Source organism: Geospiza fortis, unplaced genomic scaffold (assembly GCF_000277835.1).
Source record: "Geospiza fortis unplaced genomic scaffold, GeoFor_1.0 scaffold40, whole genome shotgun sequence".
In the NCBI taxonomy this organism is placed as follows: Eukaryota; Metazoa; Chordata; class Aves; order Passeriformes; family Thraupidae; genus Geospiza; species Geospiza fortis.
The window spans coordinates 14756159-14779483 of NW_005054297.1; the positions used below are offsets into that span (position 1 = coordinate 14756159).

General features: G+C 36.7%; 1 protein-coding gene across 4 annotated transcripts in view; it reads right to left on the reverse strand.

The window, feature by feature from the left end:
• Positions 1-23325, reverse strand: part of DLC1 (DLC1 Rho GTPase activating protein) — a 214215-nt gene that overhangs the window by 182221 nt on the left and 8669 nt on the right. For 3 of the 4 annotated variants that reach the window (XM_005415503.2, XM_031066842.1, XM_031055262.1), the window contains one exon: positions 15166-16312. In XM_005415503.2, coding sequence (XP_005415560.1) covers positions 15166-16200 — 1035 coding nt within the window. In that variant the 5' untranslated portion in view covers positions 16201-16312. The remainder of the gene's footprint in view (positions 1-15165; positions 16313-23325) is intronic. The other variant, XM_031055214.1, reaches the window with a different exon arrangement.

The window sequence follows — 23325 nt, forward strand, 5'->3', positions numbered from 1 at the left end:
CCACTCCTCTTGTACTATCACTACATGTTCTTGCAAAGTATCTGCGTCCATCTTCCCTGCACATCCCCTTCAAGTACTGGAAGGGTGCTACAGGGTCTCCACAGTACCTTCTCTTCTCCAGGCTGAACAGTCCCTGCCCTCTCAGCCTGTCTTCATAGCAGGTGTTTCAGACCTCTGAGAATTTTCTTGGCTTCCTCTGGACATGCTCTAGTGTGTCCATGTCCTTCTTATTTTGAGAGTACTTATGTCGCATCCAGAACTGGATGTAGTATTCCAGGTGGATATCTCATGGGAGTGGAGTAGAGGGGGACAATCTCCTCCCTTGACCTGTTGGTCACACTTTTGATGCAGCCCAGGACACAGTTGGCTTTCTAGCCTGCAAGTGCTCATTGCTGGCTCATGTTGAGCTTCTTACCCACCAGTGCTCCTAAATCCTTCTCCTCAGGGCTGGTCTCGAGCCATCCTCTGCCAGCCTAAATTTGTGCTCGTGATTGCCCTGACCCAGGTTCAGGACTTAAGTTTCTGGCTACAAAAGGCCAGTCAATAGGCTGAAACTTGAAAAAAAATCTCCATAACACATCCAAACTATCTTTCTACTGTCTTTGTGATAGTTTCTATACATTATATTATTTCAACTGACATATTCCTTTTATAAGTTACATATTTAATATTATTCTACTGACTACCTAAAATATGCATAATAATGAAATAATTATTTTGCCTGAATGTTATGTTCTTAAAGCCTATTGAATATTGGAATTTGAGGAACTGCCAGGTCCTAACACCAGCTCTGCTTTTGACTGGGAATATGTAATTTCTCTGGTCCTATTTATTCATGCTTGTACTGATATTGTTATCAGAAACTCCTCTCCCAGACTGCTAAATTTTCCTAATAGTCCCCAAGCAACAAATCAAAAAATTCAGGGTGTTATGTGAAAAATATCATACTCTGTTTTTAACAAAAAGCTTCTAAAAAGAATATTTCTTGCAATTCTTATGCTGCCTTTTAAAACACAAATAATATACAGATGGATATAATTTATACAGAACAGAAAAAAATAGAACAAATGACTACTTATCTTAGTTCCCTAAAGAACACGTGAAGTGATAAAATCACAACTGTTGCATATGTGCAACAACTGTTGCACATACTGCCAAAAATGATCAAAAAACCACTGCCACATAATATGTGTGCATACAACATGGGGACTCACAGAGAAAGGCAAAGTATTACGCTTTGGTCACGGTAGGAAAGACAAATCTTACTATTTGTCATGGAGTAATGGGAATCACTGAAGCAGAGAATGAACAACAATGTTATCATGTAGATGCCATAGATTCCTCTTGACACAGAGCCTCCTCGTGCATTACTGAGTTAAGTCACACTCCACACTTTCTCTGCCTGCTGCAAATGTGGCCTGGGTGTAAATCCCAGTTGATGTCAAATGAGAAAGAGCAATTCAAATTAGACAAATGGCCCAAATTCAAAATACCCACTAAAAACTACACTATACTACTACAGAGCCCTACACACAACAGTTTCCCCTGTCTGTACTGAATTAAATTTCAAATTGAATCAAAGAGCTGTATACCAATGAATGAAATGTTACGCTTCCCCACAGTAAACAAATAAAGATTCATCAAACACATTGTGCACAAACATTTCCTTTGCATTTTTGATTAGTACAGCCGCACACAACCCACCTCCAACTGCCTTGGGATGACCAGAGAGTACAGCGATATCTAGCTGCTAAATTTCTCTTTTGTCTTGAAGAATTAGCGACAGTACCAGGGAGAAAACCACCCCTATTTTCAGTTCTCTTAACACTTGGTCTTTAATAATACCACAAGCCATTTTTGGTGAAGAACATGTTCCAAGAGGGAAGAAATCCATTCATTCTGTTTTAGTCTGCTTGTACACTTTCTATTCCCCCTGTACAGACAACCTTTACCTTTGATGCTCACAACTCTGTCCTTACTGGAGGCTAAAGTTAATGGCAATGGTGGGGGATATTATTTGCTTTACTGTTGGGTCCTACTACCAAGGGCCTAGAGAAAAGAACCAAAGAGTTCCTTTCTACTATAGGCGATAAGAACAAAATAAAGGTAATTTTGTCAGAGACAAAAAAACTCCACCAAAAACACAAACAAAAAACCCCACCTAAAAAAAAAAACCAACAAAAGCCAAACAACATAAACTCGAGTACAAAAGACAGTCTTCTTGCTACCTCTATTTCAAACACACATTAAAAGCACTTTAGTGCTTATACTGTGTAATATATATTTCTTCACTCCTCACTGAGTTTATGTTTACATTAGATTCCCTGTCTACATTCCCAGTTGTACACGGTTTTGCTTTCAAAAAAGTTTTATACTGAAGTGGAAAGGGACATTGACTTGTAAAATGCTGGGAAATGCACATCAGGAGGATGCATTCATGGAGAGCTGAACAGCTGGCCAACAGAATGAACACATTACCACAAGACTACTGGGAATCAGTGAGAGAACTAGAAAGCACAAGTACAGGAGGAAAATATTCTTTACTAGTTTTCCATTGCATCTGCTATATTTCAGACAGATAAAGCAAAACATATAAAAATCTCAAGAAACTGCCTAGTTTGTTTAGAGGCTAAATCTCTATTCTATAGCTAGAAATCTATATTCCTCTAGCAAGGAATATTTATCAAATTCATCTAAAAGGAAACTGTGATGTACTAATCTATTTTAAAAATCTGTCATCAGAAGATTTTTTTGTTAGTCATTGTTCTCAAAGTCATAACAATTATGTATCTTGCAACCAGTTTGTTTGGTGTAGAGGACAGAGTTAGACATTTTCACATTTTAAGTGATGAGAATGTAAAATGCTATGACTGTGTCTTTTATTTTGTACTTGCGCTCAGTAGATATGAATCTGCTACACTCCGGGGTACATTTTTTTTCCTAATATCTGAAAAATTTTCACTGACTATTGAAAATTCCAAAATACATTTTTTCTTTGTGAGTCAACGCATTAGAACTATAAAATCTGCCCTGCAGCTATCAAATCAGAGAGCGTGCACTAATCTCACCATCTGATATCATTCATCTCTCATGATTTATATCATGTCACTCAGCAAAGTCCCCTCAGAAGAATGCTCCTGGTCCAAACTAAAGCATGACAGTGCACAAACCTAACTAAAACCTGTTTCCCTGAGAACTGCAGCTCACATTTTAAAGTTCAGGTTGTTGAATAACATTCAGTTGAATGCTGATAATATAAGTTGTAATTTCCTCTTTTTGGGATTCTAGGTGGTTTAGCAGCAGCAGGGAGGAATATAGAATGGCTTAAAACTTAGACTTGTTCATTTTCACAATTATATGATTTTGCTGAAACAACAGTATCTTCCCTCACCACATGCAGTCAAATAGAAAAGTTATACAGATATTCCAAATAGATAGAATTAGACAAAATAAGTTTAAAATACAGATTTGAATTACCAGATTAAAGGATTTGGTAAGAATGTTAGTTAAAAAAAAATTCGCATATTGTACAATTTAGCTAGTTCAGAGACTCAGAATAATGAAAGCAAAAGCATCTTTGATAGGCCTGTTTAGGATTCAGCACCTTCAGTCAAACACCCTGAACAGAGTGGCAGGTAAAAAATGTAAAAATAGATAAGGCAGAAAAGCCCCTCCATTATAATAAGAACTGTAGATAGGGATTTTTGATTTTTTCACCAAATCAGGCCTCTGAATTGAGAGCAAACTTTTGACAACTGCCTTGAATACCAAGCTTTCTAATCACACAAATATTATTTTGGTAGATGGGATAAAAAAAATTCATCTAAGCATCAACTAAGATCAGCCCCCATAGTTCTTGAGGATTCTTGATGTGCATTAAAAACAAAAGCAAAATGTATCCACCAAATACATGAAAGAAAGAAACCAATACAGAAGCAACAAACAGAAGTTAAGCTTGTGTACTCTGACATCTGTTCCTGAACTCTTTTCTCTTTTTCTGTCTCCCACTAATTGTTTACTTTGGTTTCCAGCCTGTGTATTGATATGAACACTCAGAAGCGACATTCAGATTTACAGACAGGTTGCTTCATATTTTAAAGGACTAGAATTACTTCAAGAATCAGTGGGGATATTTTTGGTGGTGGTACCTTTTATTCTTTTCTAACTTTTTTCCCCCCCTGCAGTTGCAGAGCTGTGAAATTAAGGAAGTACATCTGTACTCAAAGTAAATAAATTTCTCAAGTGACTATTTTTTTAAAACTCAGTACTGTAATATTAATTAATAATGGAACTATAATTTTAAAACCTAATAAATGTTCAGCTATTAGGTCTATGAGGTCATGTTCCCCAAGTGACTCTTTAGCAACAGTGAGGTGATGTTATCAGAGGTCACAATCAGAGCTCAGAGTTTCACAGATGGTCTATTAAGTGAGCTAGAGCTACCCCTCTTCCGAGAGCACAAAAATTTCATAAGTTTTTACAACACTCCCTTAAAATGGAGGCTGGTGGAAACCATTGGGACGGAAAATCTGTTGCTATTTCAGTTGTGTATCTGGTAGATGGAAAATTTTTCAAGTCTACACAGATGGTAAATAAATTTCTGCTACATGAGGCAGTTCCTGGAATAAAGAAATTTTCTCAAATAACAAGTGCCAATTTTTTTTCAGCAAGACTTATTTTTAACTTTCCCAAGGACTTGTTGAGAGAGCTGGAGAAGTGTCCTTTCACCTTCAGAATCCTGGTCTAAGTCCAGAAATAGCTTCTAATGTTGTTCTCAGCATAGATGAATTTTCTTTACACTCAAAAAGACATTTCAAAGCAAAGATCAAAGCTCCACAATTATATGTTGCTGCTGGTAAACATTCCCTCTGAAAAGAGTGGCTAAAAAGTAAGAAATTTCCATTTAAACCCTAAGACAATCATCAGTGACTAACAGTGCTGACATTTAGGCTGTCATTATTATGCTTCATGAGGCAATGCTGTTGACACAGGAGAGTTTGTCCTCCATGAACTAGGCGTAATGGAAAGGACTGAAAGAGAGACCAGAAACAGGGACAAAGTCACTGCAGACTCCACCCACTAAAGAAGCAGAGAAAAAAAACATGTAATATTTAGGATTGAGTACAAATGTTAGGCAACTGAATGAATGCTGGACAAGAGGTCTAGGAACCACTCCTACTACTATAGAACCAGCATTTGAGAGTGCTTGGGACCACTCTCCCCTCACACCAAAGTGGAGCAGAGTCATGGAAATCACTCACCCGTTTCGCCAACAGCTTCATATTCCCTTCCTAATCTCTGCATGTGACTATAGAGCTCTGCTTGGCTGCTGCCTTGAAATCATGCCCTGTGAAACGATGACACTTGCAAGGAATAAAATACGCATTGTTTTCATGTCACCAAGTAATCTTTCCCTTATATGCACATTAGCTCCAAATGGCTAAAATTCTCAGTATTCCACTCAGGTTTGTACATGAAGTAGGGAAAAAAACCGCAAACAACAAAGCATTTGTGAAAAGGCAAGAGTAGAGGGAAGAATCAATGTTCTTAACGCCTTGATTAGAAGACTCTGAATGAAAAAGGATTTTTTTTTGTGTCTGACAGAGAGTATGGATGAACTAGTGGGAAAAAGAATTGTGGATATTCTAATCTAAGGCTACTGTTACCATTCCCAAGAGAGCAAAATTCAGGAATATATGTATTTCTTCTGAATCTGATTAAAGCTGGTTTCTACATTGTCATAACTATTCCTGGGCTTCAGTCTGCAAAAGCACAATCCATCGATTTAAAACATATCTTGCAAAAGAAGCTACAGTAAAAGTTAAAACACAACATTTCTAAAAGCTTAAAAAATGTTTGTGAAATGTGATAAATTATGAGTCCTGAAGAAGATTTATGCACAAGAATATTAATCAAGGTACTACAAGGTATTAATATAGAAGAACTTCCCAAATTATCTTTGATGCTAGTAATATTGAAAAAGACCTGGGAACAGAGTGGTCCACTGGGAGTCGTTTTCATAAGCTGAGAAATCTTCATGCAATTAAGAGTTGAATTCTCACTTTACATAGAAAATCAATTGTTTTTCACATCTTTATTTTCTAGTCTTATCCCACCTCTAAGATAGTCTCTCAAGACCTGTCTTTTTCCACTATCTCTTCTCTTATTTACTCTCTGGCAATTTTGCTTCCTATAAAATGCCAAAACAGTATAGTGTTCATTTACCACTTGATCATCTTGTCATCATCTACCAAGCAGTTGAGCATTTGTAAAGAGGTGAGTATAACATGCTGGAACAAATTCAGAAGATGTATTGAGGTGTAATATGCACATAGAATCACTAGTAAATCTGTGTGAGATAAATACAATTTGGCATTTATCAGAAGAAAAATATTTTCAGGGAATCTGGGTGTAGGAAAGTAGTTTGATTTAGATTACCAAAGTTTGGCTTCTGGCTGCGCTTTTTCATTTTCAGTGCAATAAATGTGTCAGCTGTTAAAATATTTTGAATCTAAAATTACATGCAACACAAGCCATGAGCTTTAGCACTGTTGATTTTTTTTTTTTGCCTTCATATCAAACAGCCATGAATCACATATCAATGATTAGTAGTGCATGCAAACCATCTTTTTTTTAAGAAGGTTGAGGATAACACCCAAGAGCTTAAAACACAGTGCAAGAATATAATCAGCTCCTTAAAGATCTTTTCTGTTGGGTAGATGAGATAATACATTATCAAAATATTCAGGATATTTAAAATGAACATTTGTTTATTTGGATGTGCTGTGTGAAAAAAAGAGGAAGGAGGAAACTTACAGAAAAGGATAAATAGACTTCTGTTTAACATAAATACATATTGTGTTTGCTCTTCTAAGCCTTACATACGGTGAGAGTGCAATGACAGTGCAAAACTTCAGCTATGACAGTTATTGCTGTAGTATTGAAGGACATCTTCATGTTGCAGTAAGCCAATTTCTCATTTTTTTTATCGTCGTGTGCATAAACCAAGTTCTTATGTCCATTGTTGTAAAAGCTTTAGACATCAGCTGTGACAGTTATGAAAAGCAGTAAGGATCTGGTATACATTTGCCATACATTTACCTCAGCATACACAGATGCTCACACATGTATTGCTGCCTAGATTTTTTTCAAAGGACGAAGAATATCCCTCTAAATTTGAATTCATAACCATTTTTGGCCATATCCACTGGAGCTTCGAATAGCTTTTGGCAGCAGAAGCAGTATTGTTTCATTTTGTAAAGCTATATTCGATACACCATGCGTATTTTCTATGGCATAAGCCTCCTTGCCTTTACAAACCTCTTATGTCATCTTTGAGAGAGAGCAGTAAAAGGAAATAAGCGTAAGCAACACATTTTAGGTGTTTTAATTGTAGGTATCCTTATGGTGCGAAGCAAAAGAAAAGAAAAACACCAAAAAAAAAAAAAAAAAAAAACCAACAAAAAACCCCAAGCGAAATAAAACACCAAGAAAAAATCCCCCAATAAGGTTTGCAGACGGCTTCCACCTTGCTGCAGTTCAGCTCACAAGAGAGGTTCTCCTCGGGAATTGGTCAGATGCCTGTGGACTAACCCACCACCAAATTTCCATGGTCAAGTACTCCACTAGCAGTGGCAAAGACTACATTGCTGTAAAGCCTCAGCTCCCAGAGCTGGCCAGGGTAGGCTGTTCTTCTCTATCTCCTTCTTTGACACAGCTACACAAAAAACCTTTTACTTTTAGCACAGGTCATGCCTGTAGTAAACAGCTGTGCTTAAAAAAGCTGTTCTGCCACTGCTATGGCATCAAAGGCTCTTTAATATAGGCAGCAGTGCTCTAGTACTGTCTTTTCTGATTACTGCTGTAAGTAATGTTTTTGGATGGAAGCTGTATGCCTCTTAGATCTCTCTGTTTTCACTTGAAGGTTAATTCAAAGTGAGCATTATGCTTGTGAAAGTGTGAGAGGAACAGCTCTAGGAAGCAAATTCCTTTTCTAACAATTTTTTTTATTTAACCAACAGAAAAGTGTGTTGTGGACAGTGATGTCATATAATCCAGGGTGTTTCGTCCAAGTGTCTTAACTCCCCTTCCCATTTGCTAAAGATTTTATGTACTATTCATTTGCTTCCCTCAAAAGTTTGATGTTAATTAAAAATCAGGCGTCATTTTAGCAAGTGGTCATTTGCCCGTATACCATGACCTACCACTGACTATTTATAGAGTGCAGACAGTAAATAATTGGCCAGTAAGGAGTTTTTAAAGATTAATTTTAAAAATAAAGCAGAAAATGTTTTAGAAGTTTTCTTCCAATCAGTACTGCAGAACTTGTCATAACTAGAAATCTCTGAGTACACACTGCATGAAACTAAAGCTCTCTAGACTGGTCCCTAGAAGCACATAGATGATTTTGGTGAAGCAGTAGTGTGTGACTACAAACTGCTTATAAATACAAATACTTTCATGACCATTTTAGGTAGCTCAGCTCCAAGCATAATTTGATGTGCAACAGTCTCTTGGTTTGCAGTCTAGACAACACTCCCTTGAAAATTTATTGCTGAACACTGTCACAAAAATGTGCCAAAGTAAAATTTGCATAAAGGTTATACTGTATTGGCCTGGCAATCATCCCATCCTGTTCTGAACTTGTTTTAAATACTTTTCACATTGTTTGAAATACATCATACTTCAGTCCAAACATAAAGGAAGTCTGTCGGAAAGCATTCTTTAGCTTCCCAGATGGAGATAATATTTAAGATACATATTTTTGTGAAAGTAATAGAGAAAATTCGTGGTCATGTTACCACAATAATAGGAGTGCTTTATGACCACTTTCTACTAATTACCATAGAAAATACATATAATTAAAAAATGTAAATCCAACTGTCACAGTCCATTTATATTTTTGAACCACATTTTCATTATTAAATGGTAAATTTAGAAAGCAAGTTTTCACTGCAGAAAAGAGAAACAAATATTCATGATGGCCAAGAAGGTTTCATTTTTTTTCAAAGAAATCCTACTATTTGTTTTGCTTCACTTGCATCTCTTGCCAGATTCTTCCCAATGCCTTCAAAACCATGACCATTTAATAGCAATGTGCAAATGCAGCAAATTCCTTGTGGTGAAGCAACTGTGGATTTCAGTAATAATTGCCCACTGTACTAATACTACAGACTGTAGCTCTGAGTTGTGGGGAGAAGTTAACCTTTCAAAAAACTGTTGTGGCTTAAGATCTCTCACCAATTTTTGATGGTGTTCACATTCACATTATGAATTTGGATAAACAGATCCATGCTCTTCTCTAAAACCTTTAGAAAGTTTGAGAATCTTTAAAAAACCTACATAAAGTTTGAAAATTTTAAGGGATGCAGAAATGGAACAAAAACAAATCCAAATTCCACACCTGATAAAATAGATTTCCACTGTTTGAAACATCATCTTTTAAAAGAGATAATCAGATTTCCAATATTTGTACTTGCCATTGTCCTTTACAAAACTAAGAAAAATAATGCCCTAGATTCCAAGATTATATTATCTATCTCTGTATATGAAAATGAAGTTACTCTGGCATAAGTGCAGGTCTGAACTGTACAGGAAATACAGTTAGAGAACCATATGATTTGAAGGGAATTTTACTATGATATTACCTCTATAGTAACTAGCTTCTGTTGTCTCTAAAGTTACAAAGTATTATAACACCCAAGGTCAGCAAGGTGCTTAAGCAACTCTAAGAATACAGTAGTTCCACTGACATCCATTAATTCTTCTTCAATATCTAGATCTAAGCAGCTGGGAGTTGGTCTTCCATGACCATAATGAAGCACAGAAACCTTGGTCTTCTAACAACCATCCAAATTACATTAATGACTGTCCACACTTTCAGAATTTCTAATGATCATTATGATTTTAGAGGACAGGTTTCTTCTCTGGTTGTTGGATTCCTCCACTAGAATATTTCAAGATGACTATCTTTAAAAATACTCAATGGGAAAACAAACTGTGAGAAGTGACTGCATTTATTTACCATATTTTGCAGAGGAATAATTAAAGATAATTGACTCGGAAAATCACCAACTTTTAAAACTGTCATCTTACTCTGACTGACATGTTTGCAGACTGCATCTCAGAAAAAGGTAAATTTAATTCCCAGCTGCAAAATCAGAATACAATAAAATGCATATTTCCATTTTTAATTAATATTACCTGCACATTGGTATTGTTTTTTTCTTGCTTTTATCTTCTATGCTTTTTTTTCCTATGTTGATCTGTCTGAGTTATTGTTGCTGTGTAACCCTAACAAGCTTACATCCTACTATTTATGTAGCAATAGTACAGTCTGGATCCCTATGAAACCACCTACTATAAAATAGAAATAACGAAACCAGTGTAAGAATCTTTAAAACTAATTTTTAAAAAATGCAAAAAAAAAGAATCATTACATTATCACAATTCAAAAAAGACAGAATTGAGGTAAAGGGAGATTAAGACTTTGGAGAGACATCCTGGTGACAGGGCTGGAAACTCTGGTATACAAACTGCAATAAAAGAAGAAAAATACCTACAATATTTGATATTATGGTTCACAAGAAGCCATAATATTAAGTGCTCAGATGAAAAGGATAATGCAATGAGAATAGATGTCACAGAAAGGGTTGCAGAGAAACAATTTCAGTAAAACAGGTACCTCTTATGGTTTTTTTTTGTGAAGCTTTCCTACTGCCTCTCTCATGTACCTTAGTATGAGCTAGCAAGCAAAGCTCCCTAAGTTTCCTGTGAAATTAGTTTATGGTGATACAAATAGAAGCTCCTGGAAGAGCCTAACTTCCTAACTTGCCCCAAAAATCACAGTCCAAGCATTGTGAAACAAAATGTAATTCTGATCGTAATGAAAGAGTCAGCCTTCACATCTCATGGACATGCATAATAACCAAGAGGCAAATATGGATGGAAAAGTCTGAATCCAAGTAAGTAATTTTTTTTGCTTTCTCACATTAGTATAATTGTTGAAACAAAGAAATAAAATTTATTGCAACAGAAGAGGAAACGTAAAACCATGTTTTAAAAGCTCACAGCTTTCCTGTGGGGAAAAGGCACTGTTCCAAAGACATGCATCATTCCAGGTAACCTTCTACCCAGGTTTCTTCTGACATTTCTGCCAGTCTCCTGTTAATCTTACTCTTTAATTAATTTTCCTCTTATTGACACTGGCAGCGTTGTTATGCTGACATTGGTTGCGTCCTTAAGCATCCCTTGCAAATCACACAGTACTTGATCTAGAAATCTGGATTAAAGTAGCAGCAATTATAATGAGCATTAGGAATGGCCCTGAGTATTATACTCTCTGCCCTTGCAAGAAAGACTTTGAGATTACATTATCTATTTGAAACTGGAAAGCTTCTAAGCAGACCGCTGTGAGGAACTACATTGTCCTACAGGAGAGAAATGAGCAGTCACAGTTGTTTCTGTAGCTGTTTTCTTCCTATTTATGTTGAATGATCTTTAGGAATAAAATTTTAGAGGAGAGGATGGTGGAAGAACAATGAAATATACAGAACAAGCCAAGATTTGTTTTGTAAGTGGAGTTTGTTAACGTTTCATATTTTTTAAACTTCATGGATTTTTATTCAAACTATTCAGAGACAGACTTTACAATGTTGATTTTCTACTCCTTTACTGATCCATCATTTAAAAGAGCATTTTAAAAACTGCATTTACAAAATGTTGATTATCACTGGCTGCAACAGCACAGCTGTAATTGTGCTTGGGAAGTGAATGGGGAGAACTTACTGGGAGACTATATGCCTCAACCCACCTTTTTATACCAGTGCTGAATAAAGTAGGGTTTTTTTGTATTGAAAAAGAACCGAAATTAATTTTTAAGAGTTCTGCTGCATTTGTGAACCTTCTCAATATGCCCTAGCAGGGATTTTCCTGTCTTTGCCTAAGCTTGATGAGATGAGCAGACAACATGGAGAAAACATAAAATGGAGCACGTACAAAAATTTGACAGATTCTGTATGAGATAATGGCCATTTTATTACATTTACAAATCAGTGCATAATATTTAAATAGTCTCCTTTTGTCGGTATTCTCTTAATAGCTGGTGCTCTTCTAGTTTTTTATAAAAATGCTAAAAGCTCTGTTGCTTTTTACATATGAAAATACATGTGAGCTGTTATGATACCACAAACACTACAGTTTGCTCTTTAGTTCCAAGTATTATTTCATGTACAATTCTGTACATTCTTCTAACTGTTTTAAAATCTAAATTTATTTAACCCAGGAAAGCATACAGAAGGGTCTAGCTGGTTTATCCACATACAGTTAATCTGTTTATGTTTCTGCTACTTGGAACCATTAATAACGATAAATTTCATGTTGTGGATGAACTGAATTGATTATCAAATCAGGAACAACAGGAAAGCTTGATTATTTTGTTTCTTTTAATTAGACCTAATATCATTAACTTCTCACAATTAAATTCTGGTCCTTCCTATTTCCGAGCCTTAGGAAGTCTTTCTGAGAAAGCAAAGGCAAAGAGGGTGCTGTGCTTTGAACATTTGAACCCTGTTGACTTGAGGGAGAAAAGAATGCTGCAACAGCTGGATGTGTTTGCAAAAAGCATCTTCAGCGTCAGTACATCCATCATGACTAAAGCAATTTACTGCAATGGAGTTAGTGCTGGTCAAAGATGCTAAACTTTAAGCCCTTAAGTCCTCGAACCTGCATCCGTCTGCAGAGCAAGCATATCAGATCCACACTGTCTATCACCTCAGCTCTGGTTTGAAGACAGCTGATCTAAAGATAAGAGGGAAGGTCATGCTCTATTGCCACAATTAAAAACAGTTTAAAATATGTTAACGAGGAACAGATTTGAAAAAGAATTTAGTACCAGCAAGGTCCCAGGTTTTAACTGTCATGAAAATGTCTGAAGATCAGCACCTTTCTATAATCACCCAAGGTGCTACCTGAAGATTTGGGTTCCCAAATACCTTTAGCAATTCATTTCCATGTGCCTTTTCCCATATTCTGACCTTTATGGGCACATGATTGTGTGCAACTATAATTGACATTGAGCATTAATCAGACAGTGGTGTGTTTTAGGCCTTAACTGCACTGCTTGAACTGCTGACCTTGAGAGAAAAGGTTTTATATGCCATTCCCAATCCCTTAAGTCTTCCTGTCACTGCAAAGCAAATACTTGGCTTTTATGGATGGATTCAGTTTCAAGTCTGCAGTTTTTCTAATGTTTTCTTAAAATTACAAAAGTGGCTTTCAGGGGAAGTTTGTAAACATAGGCACATTTTTTATTGCACACTATTACCAACACAGACAGGCTTTTGTAAAATAGTACATGCTTAGATAAAAGTGAGAAAATCCCTTATGAAGGAATGTTGCTCGTAGAAGTGTCCTGTGAACTTAGAGATAAATAATACCACAAACAATAGCAGATAATATCTCTTCGCTTTCGCTGTTCATGTTACAGTGATTGGCAAAGATTTCTTTAACCAAGTAGAATGAGGACTCCTTGAGATTTACAGACTCCATCCCCTTTTACATTACACACAATTTTGCAGTTTTTGCAGCTCAAACTTCCTTGAAGAAACTCTTGGTTTTGCTCCTTTTTATGCTCTTCTTGTTCCTGAGTTTTTCTCACTATTGTCTCTGTGGAATTTTTATAATTTGTCCTTTAAAATATTTAATGGCACAAACACAAATCATACACATATTCTTAAATATTATTCTATGAGTGTGCATTTAAAAGATGAGTATGTGACCTCAAAACAAGATCCATGGAAACTAGCATCAAATCAGAGCTATTAAAAACTATAGCATGCTTCATCTTGCTGATGATATGAAATGTAGACATCAATATCAACAGATATACTTTAAAAGAAAATTTGATGCCAAAGTAAAGCATCTGAGAAATTATTATCATACTCAATTAGTTCTCAACTACAATGTCAATTTGGTTCATTTTCTTTTTTTTTAAACTTGAACCATTTTCACTAGCATTTCTGGTACTGGTAGTCATATTTTTGTTTCTTGTTTGTAAGTCTGAGATATTCCTACTGTGAGATATTTGAACAGTTACTGCATTAACTATGATTGCATAAACTACCAAAAGAAGACTGCCTTGGAGGGCTTCTGAAACCTTTGGCAAAACTTGCTTACATTTTCTCACCATGTTAACCTAATATTACTATTACCAAAGGATCTAGACAAGGAAGCAACAACCAGCAGCTCAGGATGCTGTGTGGGCACAAAGTACTTCAGATATGTGAATTTGTGCTTCAGTGAAACAGCTACTGAGGCACTGCAGCTGACAGATGAAACCCACACAATTAAAAGAAACCAGATGTAAAAAAAAAAAAAAAAACCCAGACAAAAGAAGCTGGATGATGTCAAATAAAAAAAGGCAGAGAGAAGTAAACAATTACAAATTGGTTATTAGCTAGAATAAGCAGCATAACTGGGAAAGCCAGACTTTAAGATAAATTCCATAGCGCTACAATCACCACATCTCTTTCCATTTAAGCCAATGGGAGTTTTATTGCCAAGGAATCTCTCCATTAAAATTTTGTAATGATACCCTTCCTTACTCGGTGAAGACAGTGAAACCCTCTGGTTTCTTTAAAATTACAAAATATTGTTTCAGAGTCAGCAATACTTGTTTTTGCAAGAACATATGCTCATGGGGCTGAGCTAAAGACCAAAGAACTACTGCAAAATATTTCCACTCCTTTTTGTTCTCTTTTAAAATCTTGTTGCACTTTTCCCTTGTACTGTCTTTTTCAATAAGGCTTCTAAACCCCTGGACACAATAAGTTTTCCTAAGATGAATCAAATAACGATAGCAGCGCAAAAAAAAAGAAGACATATATTCATTTATCCTTGAGCAGCATATATTAAATATATAAAATAATATATATAAAGTGAATATAACGTACCATACAAATTCATAGCTCAGCAATTTTCAGACCTTAAAAAAAAGCTCCTAAAATTTAGTTATTGTATAGACATATTTGTCCTGAAACAGTTAGAACATCATAAATTAATGAAACAATCACTTTTTCTCTCCAGTTAATTAGGCACAGTATCACCATCATCAGAAACTGGGGGAAAATATTTGAAAAAACACTCTGCAGTCTAGAAGCATCCTACCTTTCTTTTGCGCAGTTTCACTTGATTGTCTGAATGTTCGTGTGTGGTCAAATGATTCCTTACATGTAAACACTGAAGATCTTCTGCTGAACTGACATTTGAAAGGCATTTGTTTTCAGGGGCCACTTGAGGTTCTGTGAAACCACTTTTATCCAGACCATTTTCCACTGCTGGGATGCAAGAGCAAGGAGGAGATTGCATAAGGCCATTGCTGGGTTGCACTGCTGAGCAGAGCTGTCCATCACTACTGGCGTATGATTCAGAAGAAATCCCACTCTCTACCACATTGCACTCAGACTTTCCAAGCCCATCTTTGAAAGCATCAGATTTCCGGCGCTGTTGTGCAATTACAGCAGTATGAAGCAGCTGCTTCCCAGACATAATAACTTCTTTCACATTTGGAGAATTGATACAATTTTCCTTCTCTACGTCTACTACTTCATTTAAGACTTCATAATTACAAAGCTCCAGGCTTTGGCCAATACTGCCACAAACATCTTCTTTCCTCTCCTCTTTAGGTTCCTCACTTATATCTCCACTGATTCCAGATGATTCATCTGCCTTGTTACCCTCTGTTATTGGTACCATCTGTGTTAAGGAGCCTGCTCCATTTAAGCTGTGCCCTTCATCCTTGGGTTCACTTCCTACAGCAGTGATGTGGTAATTAACACTATCCAGGCTGAGTGCAGTATAGTCATCATTGTCATCAGACACATGGACTAGAGTTTCTGTGCTCGCCTCCAGAAAATGTTTCTCGTCCTCATGGTTGTCATTTTCATCCACCTCCTTTGAAACATTTCCCAGCTGCTTTTCAGGGAAGCCAGTCACCTCTCCACTATAGCAGCACTCTGGAAATGAAGCACATTTTTCTTTCCGGTCCATGCTCAAAACCTCATCTTTTTCCATACTTGTCTGCAAGTTATCAGCTACAAGTCCGTGACGACATGCTGTATTATACTCCACGGGCTCCAAAGCCAATCCCATCCACTGGGTCACATGCTCTTCCCAGCTTTTCTTTCTGATTGCTAGAGACATGTCATAACAGTTCAGCAGCAGACTGCAATGTACCTTCCACAGAGGACCAGAGGAGATGTCATGGCTGCTGTGCACCGCTCCTGAGGGAGAGAAGGTTTCATCATTTTAACATCTGCAAGAAATAAAAAAAGACTGTGTTATTGAATCAACTCCAAATAAAAAAAAAAAAGAAAGGGAAGGAACAGTTTAAACAAAAGTGTAAAGCAAGATAAGACTGTGGGACCAGAAGGACAGGAATTTAAAAGATTGTTTTGTTTAAAGTTTTAATACTTTTCATACAAAACTTGACGGCACTCATAATTCAGTATAACATTTTTTTCTGATTACTTTCCAATATCAAGTAAACAAAAATGTATAAACAGGCACATGGACAAGCGAGTAGCTCCAGAGCCAAAATTTTACAAGCTCCTCTTAACTGTGTCTCTCATGAGATAATAATTTCAATGGGTATTAATGACATTATAACTTATAGTTGCTTTGTAACTTTACTTCTTCCTCATCCACGGATACCTGTGGAGTGCAGAATTCTGGCTGTTTACCAAAGAAGTAGAGAACAATTGAGGGTATTTCCAAATTTACCAAATGTATAAACTACTTATCTTCTGAGTATCTTTGGCCCATTCAGTGGCTCTTATTTTTACTGTTACTATTAATTCTCTTCAGGCCTAGTTGTAATTACAAGTGTTACATGAAACTAAGTAAATCAGTTGTTGTGTAGTAATAAAAAAAAAAATCATAGAAACATAGATAAGCTTGGGTTTGAAGGGGCCTTTAAAGGTCATGTGGTCCTATAAAACACTTGGAAAACCATTTGAAGTTTTTTGGTGTACTTCCTCATTCAAATGCATTATAAAACCTGAACCCTGCCACACCCCCCCATGCTGAATATATTCATGATCTTCTAGTGTAAGGCATGGAGAAAACTGTTATTTGGAACAGGGCTCTCCAGAAGGGAAGACTGTGGGCCAGCGTGGTTGGCCGTAGCTTTGCTACTCACCTGGACTGCCTGGCTCTGCCAGAGGCCACTGTCCCTGCTTGGGTTTCTATGTGGGAATTTTCACTGACTGCTGCATTAGGCATTCTGTATGATGGCATTTGAGATAATACATTAATCTTGTGTCATTGTATGTGTATGTTAGCACAAAGATAATATATTAATTAATGAATCATAAAATAAAATTAACAAGTTCACTGTCAAAGAAGAAAACAAAACTTCTGTCTCATAAGATGTTAGAAGTTCAAGGAGCAGACACTTCTACTTTTCACTCCCTACACAAGAACTGTCAGCACTTAGCATGGATCTGGTTATTGATTTCAGCAATAAAGAAGATTAAGTAGTGAGTTTGTTCTGGGTCATTTCAGTCCACTAGGGCAAATTCTGATTGCCCACCAGGCCACAAAGCTGCCTTGACAAATCACATGCCTGAAAGTATAAAAGTATTTATCTTGAAAGAAATGTAGAATTATGCCTGGGCAACTGAACCTCCATAAATTATGCCTTGACAAACTGACTTTCAGGATAGGCTTGTACACAGTCCTAGCTCTTTAACCTTCTTTTAGGAATGGCAAGCTTCATTTCACATTCACATTTTCCACCTCTGTGGAGACTCTGCTTAAAAAGAACATATATTCATGGAGTATATGAAATTCCATGCACAAGTCATTAGTGTGTGGGAGGCTGAGCAAAATGGAAAATAACACACAGAACCAGGCCAAAAAATTATCTGCTTTCAGAGGCAAATTTTAGTAATAAAATGTTAATACAATTTTATAATTCTCTCTGCTTTCCTGATCAAATATGAAATTAAATATTAAAATATAAAGTCAAATTACTGCATAAATTTGCAGCACATTCTTATTCCGACTTCATCTTTATTTCTAAGTGCGTGTGGTTCAAAATTACCAGAGTGAAAAATCAGTAGTGAAAATACTTTCAACTTCTGCTGCACCTTTTCCTAATGGACACTAAAGCTCTTCAATTAAAATAATTTTATAGACACCATAGTGTTTTGTTTTGGTCTTTGAAAAGAGGCATTTTTACTAGAAAGGGCTCAATGATTTCTACTGTCCTCCATGAGCAATATTTGGAGTTGCACATAGGTACAACTCATTTGCAGATTCCTTTTCTTCCCCTACTAGAACACTAGCTTCATCTACTTTAGAGAAAATTAAACATGGTTGCTACAGCCATAGAGGGACATTTCTGACAACAATCAATAAAGATAGTAGAAGTTAAGGGTACAAAGCTAAAAAATGCAGCTTCCTAATGACATACATGCATCCACCTATCTAATTAATGCACAGAAGGCAGGCTCTCAGAGAGTTAATGAGAGTGTGTTAATCTTGCTGCTGCTGCTTCTGCATGGACTTACAGAAGTGGGAGAACAGATCTGTTACTGTTTTTTTGGATGTGGTGAGTTATATTTCATGGGGGATGAAAACCAAATTTTATTTTAGGAAACTTTCTGTTTTACTTGCATTATCACTAGTTTTGGCTGCCTCATAGACTGCAGAAAAATCGTTAAACAGAGAAATATAAAATACTTTGCTTGAAATACAGGACAAATAAATATATACTACATGGGCACTTTTATTGTTCTCTAACAAATGAATGTGTGTTAGCACTTAATATGAAAATCTACAGTACATATCTCACCTCCCCAGGCAGCTTCACCAGCAGCTCCTGAAATCCCCTCATTCCCATGGTGCATGAAGGAGCTCAGAGCTTGGTGACAGCTTACTTTTCTTCTGCTCCCTCTCTACTCCTCAAAGACCATGTTAAACAATTCAGCTCAGAAATTCTTTTCCTGCTCTAATTGCTTGACACTTAAGGGCTGACAGGAAAATTTCTTTCTTTTCTACCTATTTGTTCAGGACAACTTATTTCCTTTCACTCACATGCAAGCACATAAGCTGTGCTTTGGAGGGTTCACTGCTCCAGACCTCTGGAAGAGATTCTCTACCAGAGAACCAAGTGCGCTGCCATTGTGCAGAAGAAAGGGTTCCTGCCTCGATCACTGCTTTTCTGCTATTGCTACTCATTTTTTTCCCATGACATGCAGCATCTTTTACCATCTGAGAAATGCCCCTCTGAAGTCCATTTGTACTTTTGCCCTAGGGAAGAAGCATCCCCCTTTCTTACTTTCTATTCTTGCCATGCCACAACTAGAAACCTTTCTATCTGATTTCTGCAGAATTTAAGACTGTCAGATGAACCATTATCAGTCTGCTGAAATGCTTTGCAGAGTGAAAACAACTTTTCTTCTGATCAAAACATCTATCAATATGATACAGTCCACTCAGCTGTTGCTATAATTCTGACTTACATTTTGCTTTACTTTTCAACAGTGCTGTTTGGTATTGCTTAGTACTATTAACTGTCTGAAGAACAAAAGTTTGAAACAAAAATACAAAGGATAAAACTTCTGGGAAAATTTATTGATCCTGGGTTTGAATTAAGGAATATTGCCAACAATGACCCAATGAAGGTAATTCTTGACCTATAGAAAGTGAAACTGAGCAGTAGGTCATCACAGTGCAGCAGAAGCCCATTCAAGAACCCTCTATGATGCTTCACATTGTTTACAAAGCTAGATGTTAATTTAGATAGATTTTGTAATAATTTAATGCTTATCTCACTGTAAAATATAAATTAATGAGAAGTAGGGCAAATGTTTAGGTTAGTTTATTTTTGGAAGCTTTGTGTCTAGTCTCACAGAACTGTGTGACTTTAAAACTGATAAAGCAGAAAATGATGATGAACCGGTAAGCTCTCTTATAATTAGACTGTCTAACATTTTCCCTCAATTAGAATTCTTGTCTTTTTTTTTTCCAGAAAAACTTTTTTTTTCCATATTAAACTGCTTGTAGCAGGCTTTCAAAATAGAGAGAGACTTTCTTTTTTCTCGTGAAATTACATTCAGATTTGGCTGTGCTACACATTTTTCAAGATACGTTTTACCTTTTCTTGCTTCCCTCCTCAAGAAAAAACGACACTTTACAAGTACTAGACTTACACAAACCCAGTACTAGGATTGATACCTCTGAAAGCTGCATCGGGAAGAACTGAGTCTTGGAGCTAGGGGGAGAATGGAAAGGGAAGGAAGGATACTTGAATGTGGAACTGTGGCTGTGAAGACCTGTCAGAGCAGCTTCCCTTCTGGGGCTTAGGACAGGGCACATAAACATCCCAGTTACAAGAATACAAGGGCAGAAGCACACAACCAGGCCTCTCTGGTCCTACATCTTGCCCCTCAGACTTCCAGGACATGGGAGGGGATCCCTGTTTTTCCCAGACTGGAAGGAAGAAATAAGGAGAGAAACATGGGGCTATGCAGCAATAGCAGCCACCACACAAGCCCAGGCAGTGAACCCCAAGCCATTAGGAGCGAAGGACTATGGCAAAAGCAGGCCTAAGTAAGACACTGCTGCGCAGGACACTTGGTGACATCTCTGTATGGCCAAAGCAAGCACTGCAACTGACCCAGGCGTGACATTTCTGTTGCCTACACCAATTCCTCCATTCTGACAATTCATTGCACCATATTTGACTGCCACCTTGCAATAAATAGAAAAGCTTTGGAAGGAAGGAAGTTGCAGAGAACACAGGACAGCTCACAAATGCTGTGCCAGGAAAGTTTCTGAGAGGGCAGCCCAGGCATTACAGTCCCACCATCGTGCCAGTGGAATTTAATTTTTGCTAATGTTTTACATGGGATGCAAATTTTTCTTAAAAAAAAAAAGGCAAAACATTAGCTTATGAACAAAAACAAAGATGAAAGACTGTTTCATTACATTTTTTACATAGCAGGAGTATGTGAGCAATGGAGATCAAGCAGAAATATTTATTTTGTTATCATTATTTTATCTTCATTGGTCTGTGACCCCAGTCAGCAAACTTTGTGTAAGGAAGTCTAAGTGAACAGGGTCTGTTTCCTATAAACTCATCTCACATCTCCTGGTCTGGCTTGCATACAGCTCTTTCAGTAACTCCATACCAATCTCTGACACAGAATGTTGTTTACAAATAATTTGAGATAAAACATAAGCCTCTACTTCTTCACTCAACTATTTATTTTAAAAGATCTCCAGCTTTTAAAATGCAATCCTTCATTTCTTATTTCCTGGACACAGACCACCTTTTGGATTTCACTGAAGCAGAAGCTTACCTTGTCTGCAGTTTCTATGTAAGCAACATTTGCAGTACAGGGTTTTAGACCATGCTAAACCCTGCTGTTGTAGAGTAGAAATATAAGGATTGTTTTTTGTAGGGTATTAATCTAGTCAATATCAGATGCATTTTTTTTCTGATTTCTTTAATATTTAAAATCAAATGCTTAAACCAGTTTGAACTTATAGCTATTTAAAAATATTTACAACTTTATTCTAAAAATCAGAAATAGCATAGTACTCATAAGAGAAGTATGTATTCAGAATGAAATAATAAAACAATTTAAATGTTTTCTACACTTTTTAATGGTCAGGTTTGCATGTGTAGGCATGTGTTGTACTTATAAATGTGAACACAGACTATTAAATATAGGTGTTGCTGATTTATGTACAGATAAACACAAACACATCCCAATGTTGTCCTTTCACAGGATACTTGTCCTTTTCTTTGATGAGATCTTACTGTTGGTTTCCAGCCATGAATCAGTGGACAGAAATAGAGGCAAACAGTACTAAGTCCAACATACAAACATTCCTTCCAGCATACCCTACCACACAAGATTTTAAAATTGCTGCCCAGCTATACATCAAACAGCACACAACTGCTAACACCTCCCTGATAAGCTTGAGGAACCGACTCCTGTTGAAGCATCTGTTAGGAGAGATTCCAAGAACATAAAGTGATTGGGAACCAGATATTAGAATTGCATAACAATACTTAAACTAAATATTACTGAACTTGTAACTCTGAAAGGTGTCCAAGCAATCCTCTTTGCACTAAGGAACGAAAGGGGATTCACATGCAGAGAGGGCAAATTTGGGGAACTGCAGAAGGGACATTCTTCCAAGCTAATGGCAGATGCCTTTGGGGTCAGAGATGAGTTTTACTCGAGAGAGAGCCACAGAGCCAAAAGGGGTCCTGAGCAGGGACTGGAGTCGGGGCACAGGGGAAGTACTGCATCTCTAGGATAAGAGATTTTTTCCAATCTTCCTCTCTCTGATTATTAAAAGGAAGACAAAGCAGAGGAATTTCTGGCCCTCAAACCCCCATCTCCCTACTAGGCCTCATGAGTGGTGTCTCCACAGAGTGAGAAGGTGGCAGAAATGGGGAAGCTCTCTGCACACTTAGCCTTGGGTTGCTGTGAGCAATGACTGGATGAAACAAAAGCTGGTTTAAAGTCAAATGAAAAAAAGATGACTTGGTTGTGAACTACATAGATGCAAACCTGATTTCCATATGCAGTTAATTGGCTAAAAAAATCTAACTAATACCGAAAATATAAATTAACAAAAACCAGAAACTAAATATAAAACCAGAAGGGAGAATATGTGACTGATTTTTTTTAATATAAAGAGAGAGAGATTCATAATAGTTTTGTGAAGGCAGGTATTAAAAACTGTGTTTTTTAGATTATTCAGAACAAGAAAAGAAGTAAAATGATAAAATTTGCTGTTGCCAAATTGAAATGGAGAACTAGGAGATTAAACTGCATATGAAACTCTCTGTACTAAATAAAATGGCATACAGTGATTAAAATATACTTCTAATTATAAATGAATATTAAAAGTCTCTGTTATATCATCTATCAATCCAGAAAACAAACCCAAAACTAAATCAGTGCGGCTGTTAATCTGCAACTGAATTTCAAGCTCAGTGATAATGAAAAGATATGTAGCACAATAGGCAAAGGAGAGACTGAGTATACAGTGGCATCACAAAAAATATTTTCTGAATTCTTGTTATGCAATGAATGGAAAACTGCATAAAATGGTGGCAATTCCATCTCAAAACCAGAAATAGAACACATACAGCAAAAAACAACAGAAAGGATTAAAAAGTGTGGTATAGCTTCTGTCTGAAGGGCCATGAAATACATGAGGGTTTCCTATCTGGGAAAGAGAGAATTTAGAACCATATAAAAATCAACAGTATCATGAAGAAGGAGAACATTTATT